The 11,162-nt window shown below is 39.5% G+C and overlaps 1 protein-coding gene across 1 annotated transcript; it reads left to right on the top strand.

Annotated features, from left to right (window-relative positions):
• Nucleotides 1–8,768: 8,768 nt before the first annotated feature.
• LOC106582415 (reticulon-4 receptor-like 2) lies at nucleotides 8,769–9,812 on the top strand. Its single transcript, XM_014165512.2, has one exon. The coding sequence runs from the start codon at nucleotides 8,769–8,771 to the stop codon at nucleotides 9,810–9,812; it is 1,044 nt and encodes a 347-aa protein (XP_014020987.2).
• Nucleotides 9,813–11,162: the final 1,350 nt, after the last annotated feature.

The raw sequence follows: 11,162 nt of genomic DNA, 5'->3' as shown, positions 1-11,162 counted from the left end.
TCATTTAAACTGCCTAAGTGGCACCAGCACATCTAACTGCAGTGAACTTTGCTGATTATTCCACAAATCTGGGGCATAAAAACGAAACGCAAATTTTCCCAAATCTGTAGAGACTGGAGGGACCTCTAGTGTTATCCATTCCTGTGAACGGGTTTGGTAAGTTATGATTTTTTATCTTAATTAATGATGTTACATATAAAGTGAGTTTCTGTAAGACTGCTTTGTAAATAAATAAAAGAGAATTCAGCTTTCTTCTTACAAACAGAGAGGTCCATCCCACATTTTTGTACAGACTACAATGATGAGTCCTAAAATTGTCCCCTGTGATAAAACATATTGCTGAATGGTAGACTGCATCCAAGGGTTGCCGCATGCATGTAAACATTATCACCAAAATCCAATAAAGGGAGAAGCATTGTTTGAACAATCTTTCTCCTATTTTTAATACTAAAGCATGATTTATTTCGATTTGAAAAACAATCTTGGCTTCTTAGTCAGATTTTTTATATGTGTTACGAAGAACAACTTGTTGTCAAGCCAGACACCCAGGTACTTATATTGAGAAACAAGCTCAATGTGTGCTCCATTTATAGCACAGATATGCAGGTCCTCAGGGTCAACATTTTGTGACCTAGAGAACAGCATGAGCTTGGTTTTACTTGTATTTAACACTAATTTAAGATCTGTAAGTGATTTCTGAATTGAATCAAAGTCATGCTAAAGTTCAAGAATGGCCTGCTGCACTGAGGTTGGCACAGGAATACAAAACTGTGTCATCTGCATAGAGATGAATGTTTCAAGTATTAACAGTGTTTCCTATGACAGTAATATACAAAGTGAACAATAATGGACCCAAAATCAAACCCTGAGATACACCTTTTTCAATCTCAAGAAATTCAGATTTAACTCCATTTATCAAGATGGCCTGAGTTCTGTCACTAAGATAATTCTGAAACCTTAAACATGCTGTATATCCCAGGCATATTCTTGATAATTTCTTCTGCAAAACAGAATGATCAACAGTGTCGAACGCCTTTGACAGGTCAATGAACAAGGCAGCACAGCTCTATTTAGCATCCAAGACATTGACAAGATCATTAACAACTAGCGTGGTGGCTGTGGTAGTACTATGCCCAGGCCTAAACCCTGATTGGTTTATATTAAGAATATAATTATCAGATAAAAAGGAATTAAGTTGGATTCAAGAATCTCAGATTAACAAGGTAGTCTTGAAATGGGGCGATAGTTGTCAAGATCATTTTCATCCCCACCCTTATGGAGTGGCAGTACATATGTGGATTTCCATGATTTTGAAATACTTCCTGGTAACAATGTTAAATAACAAATGTGGGCTACCAGGCCAGCAGTAAGGGGTGCTACACACTTAAGCAGACCAGGCTCCAAATGATCAGCCCCTGTAGATGTTTTTGTCTAATGTTAACAAAGCATCCAGGACTTCTTTATCAGTGAATTTCCAAAAAGAAAACTCCTGACTAGCATTTTCAGAATCATTCAATAGATTTTTACCATCTACATCCAAACTACTCTTTTCAAGAGCTGGCTTTGAAATACATTCAAATATAATGCCTGCAGAGAAAAAAATGGTGATTAAATGCATTAATGATATCAAATTTGGTCAGTAATAGGCCAGAATCTAAATTAATTTGGGGGGAGAGAAGAGGAGACACAACCCTTCAGTGATTTAACAGCTTTCCAGAATTTAGCTGGGTTCGTCGCCCGAACAAGGAGAGGGACCGACTTCGGCGGGAGTCGTAACAATTGTTCAATGTCTCAACCAAATATTACCCAATTATCCACATTGAAATGATGTAATGTGCTCAGTTGGAAGCCTCACACTCAATTCTTCCTATGTCTAATGACAGCTCGACCAGCATTAAAATCCCAAGCCCCACATGGGATGGGTTAATTAAAAAGAGCTGGGAGAGCACGCATTGGAGCTGGGAAAAGTGCTGTACATTGTCAGTCATGGAGCTTAGTGCTCCTGTTCCACAGGAAGCAAACCTATGCTTTGTTCTCTGTCTACAGTATGTAAGAGGGCTCTTTATTTCAGAGGTACATTCAATAGGCAGGCACGGTTTTTTTTAACCGTCCCTCTAGATTCCTTGAGGACAAATGAGGAGTCAGCGTTAGATCGTGCCTCGTTTAAGAGCTCAGATGAGGAGAAATGAAAAATCCACCCACAGCCCCAATTATCAGAAGAAAGAGACGATTCATCGTCATTCATCTCATGCATGAGAGCTAATGACAGATGGTGAGACGTAACAGATAAGGAAATGACATTTTCCCCATGTGATCATTCATATCAGTCACAAGACAATAAGGAAAACATCTATTCATTTTCATTGTTGTCATATCCAGATTGACCAGGAAGTTAGAAATGCAAAGTAGCTCTGTTTAAAGATTGCAATGTGCATAATTAACAGCAAATTGTCAAGAAGGGAGTGTTTTTGAGACTGAATCCTAAACCTGCATCACATCGAAAGGGATCACACATTTTCAGACCAAGATTATTCTCAGGGCACACACCATTCAGGTAAACATTTCCTATTGAGCAGCACCTTGACATTGCTTTCTCCACATTAGTATTATAGCTCTTAATCCATTCGGTCTCATCACTTGCCAAAAAGGACCAGACACCATATTGATTAGTCATCCTTTGAAATGTGCAATGGGATGAGAAATGTCCCAGTGCCCTGGATTCCTGTATGAACAGAGACACATAGAGACTACAATCATTGTATCCTGGTATTAGACTCCATTACTCTATGGAGAGATCATTCTCTCTCATCTTCTGTGTTTTGCACCAAAGAACTGCCATGGTTATTCATCCCTCCCCACAGACTGCAGACAGTATACCCAAACCTGCCCAGGCTCCAGTGCAGTCAGAGCAGAGCCGTGTGAATATGCTGGCCTCTCCACCCAGAGGGATCTTCTCCTCCACAAAGTCAGGGAGTGAAAACAACAGTGACTAATGCCCAGACACAGAGAGAAAAGTCTTGTAATTCTGAATCATTTATGGCCCTGCTTCACTTGTATTGGCACGGGGCGCTGCAAAGATGCACATCTAAATCATTGATTTTGTGAAAAGTAGACTTCAATGGTAAGTAAATGGATTTCATAAAACTTTGCGAGGTTGGACAGTGAGATGATATCTGCTAGAAGAGAGCACAGCGGCTCCATTTTTATATATATTTTTCTCCTGAAAGCAAAAGCATAAGAATCTGCATGTGCCTGTAGCCTTGAAAAATCCCTCACTGAAGGACAAGAAGAAGCTTTAGCATCTGCCCTCGGTACAACTTGCACTTACCATTCTCAATAATCAATCCTTATCTAATTAAGTGTTAAGGTTATGTACACCACTATGCCTCTATCTCAGGGGGTTTTGATGTTGTCTGGTCTTATAGTACTGCTGACTCATTTTAATGTGTTTGAGAGAGGCACGACTGGTGCGATGTTATTATTGATGCCGATGCTACTGCGTGATTCTTGATGTAGTTGTTTCTTTGAGGACGTAAACAAAAACTCAGCTTTTAGTCGACGTTGCAGTGAAAAGCTATTTTATACAATGCAGATCTATTTACAACTTTTCCTTTCAACAGAGTAGCCTATGAAGTGAAATTAAACAACCAGTCTAATTTCATGTTGAAAACTATCTGAAACCTAACCTGCCACAAACGGTGATGTATGTCATAGTTGTATACAGGAATACCGACATAGGACCAGGAGGGCCTTAACACACATCATACGAGCCCAGGATAGAAGGGCCAGTGCTGACAGATTATCAATGAAACTATTATACAACCTGCCAAAAGAGATGACCGACAGCACTACCACCATGTCAAAACACAACAACTGGAAAAAAACACCAACTGGAAAACAAAAACTGGAAACGACAACTTGTAAACAAAACAACTGGAAAACAACTGGAAAACATGACAACTGGAAAACAACTGGAAAACATGACAACCGTCAAAACACAACAACTGGAAAACAAACACCAACAACTGGAAAACAACAACAACTGGAAAACATAACAACTGGAAAACAACAACTGGAAAACAACAACAACTGGAAAACATAACAACTGGAAAACAACAACTGGAAAACAACAACTGGAAAACACAACTGGAAAACAACAACAACTGGAAAACACAACTGGAAAACACAACTGGAAAACAACAACTGGAAAACAACAACTAGATTAAACAACAACTGGACAACACAACAACTAGAACAAACAACAACTAGAACAAACAACAACTAGATTAAACAACAACTGGACAACACAACAACTAGAACAAACAACAACTAGAACAAACAACAACTAGATTAAACAACAACTGGAACAAACAACAACTGGAACAAACAACAACTAGAACAAACAACAACTAGAACAAACAACAACTAGATTAAACAACAACTGGACAACACAACAACTAGAACAAACAACAACTAGAACAAACAACAACTAGAACAAACAACAACTAGATTAAACAACAACTAGAACAAACAACAACTAGATTAAACAACAACTGGAACAAACAACAACTAGATTAAACAACAACTGGAACAAACAACAACTGGAACAAACAACAACTGGAACAAACAACAACTAGAACAAACAACAACTGGAACAAACAACAACTAGAACAAACAACAACTAGAACAAACAACAACTGGAACAAACAACAACTAGATTAAACAACAACTAGAACAAACAACAACTAGAACAAACAACAACTAGAACAAACAACAACTAGAACAAACAACAACTAGAACAAACAACAACTAGAACAAACAACAACTGGAACAAACAACAACTAGAACAAACAACAACTAGAACAAACAACAACTAGATTAAACAACAACTGGAACAAACAACAACTGGAACAAACAACAACTAGAACAAACAACAACTAGAACAAACAACAACTGGAACAAACAACAACTAGATTAAACAACAACTAGAACAAACAACAACTAGAACAAACAACAACTAGAACAAACAACAACTAGAACAAACAACAACTAGAACAAACAACAACTAGAACAAACAACAACTAGAACAAACAACAACTAGATTAAACAACAACTAGAACAAACAACAACTGGACAACACAACAACTAGAACAAACAACAACTGGACAACACAACAACTAGAACAAACAACAACTAGAACAAACAACAACTAGAACAAACAACAACTAGAACAAACAACAACTAGAACAAACAACAACTGGATTAAACAACAACTGGAACAAACAACAACTGGAACAAACAACAACTGGAACAAACAACAACTAGAACAAACAACAACTAGAACAAACAACAACTGGAACAAACAACAACTAGATTAAACAACAACTAGAACAAACAACAACTAGAACAAACAACAACTAGAACAAACAACAACTAGAACAAACAACAACTAGAACAAACAACAACTAGATTAAACAACAACTAGAACAAACAACAACTAGATTAAACAACAACTGGAACAAACAACAACTGGAACAAACAACAACTAGAACAAACAACAACTAGAACAAACAACAACTGGAACAAACAACAACTAGATTAAACAACAACTAGAACAAACAACAACTAGAACAAACAACAACTAGAACAAACAACAACTAGAACAAACAACAACTAGAACAAACAACAACTAGAACAAACAACAACTAGAACAAACAACAACTAGAACAAACAACAACTAGATTAAACAACAACTAGAACAAACAACAACTGGACAACACAACAACTAGAACAAACAACAACTGGACAACACAACAACTAGAACAAACAACAACTAGAACAAACAACAACTAGAACAAACAACAACTAGAACAAACAACAACTAGAACAAACAACAACTGGATTAAACAACAACTGGAACAAACAACAACTGGAACAAACAACAACTGGAACAAACAACAACTAGAACAAACAACAACTAGAACAAACAACAACTGGAACAAACAACAACTAGATTAAACAACAACTAGAACAAACAACAACTAGAACAAACAACAACTAGAACAAACAACAACTAGAACAAACAACAACTAGAACAAACAACAACTAGAACAAACAACAACTAGATTAAACAACAACTAGAACAAACAACAACTGGAACAAACAACAACTGGAACAAACAACAACTGGACAACACAACAACTAGAACAAACAACAACTAGAACAAACAACAACTAGAACAAACAACAACTGGAACAAACAACAACTAGATTAAACAACAACTAGAACAAACAACAACTAGATTAAACAACAACTGGAACAAACAACAACTAGAACAAACAACAACTAGATTAAACAACAACTGGAACAAACAACAACTAGATTAAACAACAACTAGAACAAACAACAACTAGATTAAACAACAACTGGAACAAACAACAACTGGAACAAACAACAACTAGAACAAACAACAACTAGATTAAACAACAACTGGACAACACAACAACTAGAACAAACAACAACTAGAACAAACAACAACTAGAACAAACAACAACTAGATTAAACAACAACTGGAACAAACAACAACTGGAACAAACAACAACTGGAAAACAACAACTGGAAAAAAACACAACTGGAAAACACTACAAATTGAAAACAAAAGAGCTGGAAAACACAATAACTGGAAAACACAAGAACTGGATAACACAGGTTGTTGATTTCAGTCTTGTGTTTTTTATTTTCAGTATCAACCCACTGGACACACTGGTTGAATCAAAATTGTTTCCACGTCATTTCAATGAAATTACATTAAACCAACGTGGAAGTGACGTTGAATTGACGTCTGTGCCCAGTGGGAACCTTGACAGTGGTAATACATTGAGTTACTTTAAATTAAAACATTTCTGTATTTGTTTGCATAATAGAAGATGCAACCATTGCAATAGTAATTGTTTTATAATGCTAATGGAGAATTAATTAATAATGAATAGCTTTTTATCGCATCTAGGTATAGAAGTGCTTTACATTGTATAGGAGTAACTATTGTTTCTGCACTAGCTGGTTTCCTATACCTACTGCTGTACATGGAGAAAAGGTTGTTCTGAATCAAACATTTCTTCTCTTTCTCAAAACAAATAATTTTGGGGGCAGTGCTTTGTATGATACTGGTTCTACTCAGAAGTGCTATTTGCATAGATCTATGAATTGCCATAATAATGTCTTCCATTGCTTATTTATAGTAGCTTTGTCTTCCTCTTTTTGCCCTTTGCAAGTCAAGTGCTACCACGTGGCAATGCTGCCATCTGCTGTATTTGTCTCTTATTGAGACCCACTCAGGAAGCCAGCAGAACAGCCTTCAGTCTAAATACAAAAATAGATGGGCTACATGTCATGGTGAAATGAATTGCAATTACACAATATCCTTGCTGATCACACTGGTAGGAATTTCCTGGGTGGTCTGCATGTTCTCCCTGATAGAGTCTGGTTTGATATTCAGCACTCATCTGCTCCCATGGTGTTTTGCCCCAGCGCACAGCGGTTGAGTAATGAACCTCTTTTCCAATCATGTTTCCTCCACTTGATAGCTGGGCTGGGTTTAGCTGTGGGGATCCAGCACAACACATCTTTATGAAGCAGAGGTGCAGCAGAGGAGCAGCAGAGGAGCAGCAGAAGAGCAGCAGAGGAGCAGCAGACTCCAGGATCCAGGCAGATAGTAGCATACTCCTGCTCTCTGCTGGGTTTACAGAGTAAGCATGTGACTTCTAAATGAGATGGAGTGAAATAAGGTCTAGTCTACAAGGAGTGGAATAACAATATAGCTGGAGTAACCACGTGTGCAACACTTAATGATGCTGGTTACAATCAGAGATAACAGACAGCTGCTGTGTCTGTCATTGGCTAGTCTACTGTAGACTCGAGTGTTCTGTAACTCCGTCGTACTATCGTAAGTGTTGTTTATTGATGCAGTGCCAAGTCTTCCTCCTCTTCAAATCAAATCAAAAGTTTATTGGTCGCATACACAGTTTAGCAGATGTTCTAGCGGGTGCAGCAAATGCTTACTAGCTACTAACAATGCAATAAGGAACCACTTCACCCCCATCACTTCCATCTCCATTGGTACAGTATGTGACTGTGACCAGGCAGGGTGGGAAGTCGGCTCTGTTCCTGCCACTGTGTGAATTATTCACACTGCCATTGTCAGAGCAGCCCTCACCTGTCAACAGGTGCATTAGAGGAGAGTGGAAGGGTGGAGGGGGAGGGGGGCTGTGAGCAGACCACCCCTTCTTTTCAGAGGTTGACAGATGGATCAGGTCAGCTGTCTGGTCTGTCTGCTCTGTGTGGTTCATCTGCTGGCAGTCTGGGCTCGACGCAGACATATGCTACATGGTGTGCTGAGTTTTACAATTAGGCTACCACAGACAACAGGTAAGGCGTGGGTTCTTCATCTTGTTTTTTTGCTTAATAGTTTGCTAAAATAAGTTGCTGTTCCTGTCACGTTGTCTGTTTGACATAATTGTTGTTAATTACAGGCTAACAATCTAGACCAGCACAAGGTATATTCAGCATACAGTGTTTGAACAGTTGTTGTTTTTAGACAGGGTAAAGTATCTGATGCTTTTCTCAAGCTTGTGGGAGTAGTGTTCACACAAACACTAACAAATAATTCAACGTCATATCATTTTTCAGGATATGTTGTGAAATGCATGAGCCTTTGTTCTTTTATTTATTTCAGGAACAGGATGGATCCATCCCATTGGTTCATATTCATCATGTATGTTATCACTTTTCCATTGAAGAAAATTACTGCTTGCTATGACGGGTGCAGCTGCCTCACAGATATAAAATATATCAACTGTTCGGGTTGGAATCTTACCACTCCTCTTAGGAATGTCCCCCACAACACAGAGTACATGGACCTGTCCAGAAACCTGTTGACAGTGCTCCAAGCAGGTTCATTTGGGAACCTGTGGAGCCTGAGGGTGCTCCTTTTAAAAGACAACAACATCAGCCATGTAGCTGACGGAGCTTTCTCCTCCCTCCAGGGGCTGAGGAGGCTGGACCTGAGCCGTAACCACCTTTCTGCCCTGGGGCCTGGCTTCTCCCTGGGCCTTGAAACCCTAACCGAGCTCCTGCTGGATCACAACCATCTCACCGTCCTGGAGAATGGGACCTTCCACAGCCTGGACAGCCTCCAGAAGCTGGACCTGAGCAGCAACCTAATCGCCACAGTAAAGCCCAGAGCCCTGGGTTACCTGACTGGCCTGCGCCAGCTCCACCTGGAGGGAAATCATCTAACCTCCCTGGGTTCCGGCCTCTTCTCCACGCTGCGCTCCCTGGAGGTGCTGGGCCTTCGGGGGAACTTGATCAGCTCTACTGAGCCAGGAGTCTTCGCCCCTATGTCTTCCCTAACTCTGCTGGACCTGGCCCTCAACCGCCTAAGCACCCTGGGCTACAGGACCCTGTTGAGCATCCACACCCCTAGCCTCCACGTCCTGTTGGAGGGCAACCCCTGGCACTGTGACTGCGACCTTCAGAGGGTGTTCAGGAAGTTGTCCAGCATCCACAGGGTCTTCCTGGATGACTACCAGGAGCTGAGGTGCAGCCAGCCTACCGAGCTAAAGGGAAGGTCCATGGGAGAAGTGAATGATGAGCTGTGTGTCGGAGAGACTGTGACGGTGCTCATTCTGACGGTCACCGTGGTGATCACCGTGGTAGCTGCCATTATCATGGCGGAGAAGAACAAGAAGAAAAGCGTGGCCAAGAATTGGGAGGAGAGCGTAGGGCTGGACACCTACTGTGACAATTACAATTAAGGCTGTCACCTCCTCATGATACAATAATGAAAACTTACTGCGCCTCAGCTCCCAATGTGGCTAAAGATCTGATTAACAACATGGAATGCAAGCAGATTTTCTTTGATAACTATAACTATTCTCAAAGAGATTCGCCCTCTTAGTTTGTAGAATAGGAAATGTCGTATTGATTCCCTATATAAGGCAGTGAAAGCCTTGTTTTGACAAGTTACTATTTCGCTGTGACAGTTGACATGACCACTGTTAGGGGCAGGATAACTAACCCACCAAATGCCATAAGACTGTCCTTTAGTAATGCAACCATTACAGTACATTAAGGGAAGATGAGAGTTTAAAAGTTCTTGACAAATTACAATCATGCATATGTTATGTAATCATTACCTACACCTCAAAATGACAATGTTGATACAGATATCCTTTACAGTGCCTTCAAAAGGTATTAATAGCCCTAGTCTGATTCCACATTTTGTTGTGTTGCAGCCTGAATACAAAATGGTTAAAATAGATTTTTTCTCTCACCCATCTCCAAACAATACCCCATATTGACAAAGTGAAAACATGTTTCTAGAAATGTATTGAAAATGAAATACAGAAATATCGAATTTACACACTAGTGTATGTAGTTCAAAAGTTTGTGGTCACTTAGAAATGTCCTTGTTTTTGAAAGAAAAGCACATTTTTCGTCCATTAAAATAACATCAAATTGATCAGAAATACAGTGTAGACATTGTTAATGTTGTAAATAACTATTGTAGCTGGAAACGGCTGTTTTTTAATGGAATATCTACATAGGTGTACAGAGGCCCATTATCAGCAACCATCACTCCTGTGTTCCAATGGCACGTTGTGTTAGCTAATCCAAGTTTATCATTTTAAAAGGCTAATTGATCATTAGAAAACACTTTTGCAATTATGTTAGCACAGCTGAAAACTGTTGTGCTTATTAAAGAAGCAATAAAACTGAACGTCTTTAGACTAGTTGAGTATCTGGAGCATCAGCATTTGTGGGTTTGATTACAGGCTCAAAATGGACAGAAACAAATAACTTTCTTCTGAAACTCGTCAGTCTATTCTTGTTCTGAGAAATGAAGGCTATTCCATGCGAGAAATTGCCAAGAAACTGAAGATCTCGTACAACGCTGTGTACTACTCCCTTCACAGAACAGCACAAACTGTCTCTAACCAGAATAGAAAGAAGAGTGGGAGGCCCCGGTGCACAACTGAGCAAGAGGACAAGTACATTAGAGTGTCTAGTTTGAGAAACAGATGCCTCACAAGTCCTCAACTGTACTTGTCCTCTTGCTCAGTTTAAAACATGAACAATGTCTTGTGGCGTACAGCAGGTCAGCC

Source organism: Salmo salar, chromosome ssa21 (assembly GCF_905237065.1).
Source record: "Salmo salar chromosome ssa21, Ssal_v3.1, whole genome shotgun sequence".
In the NCBI taxonomy this organism is placed as follows: domain Eukaryota; kingdom Metazoa; phylum Chordata; class Actinopteri; order Salmoniformes; family Salmonidae; genus Salmo; species Salmo salar.
This window is presented reverse-complemented; position numbering and strand designations above follow the sequence as displayed.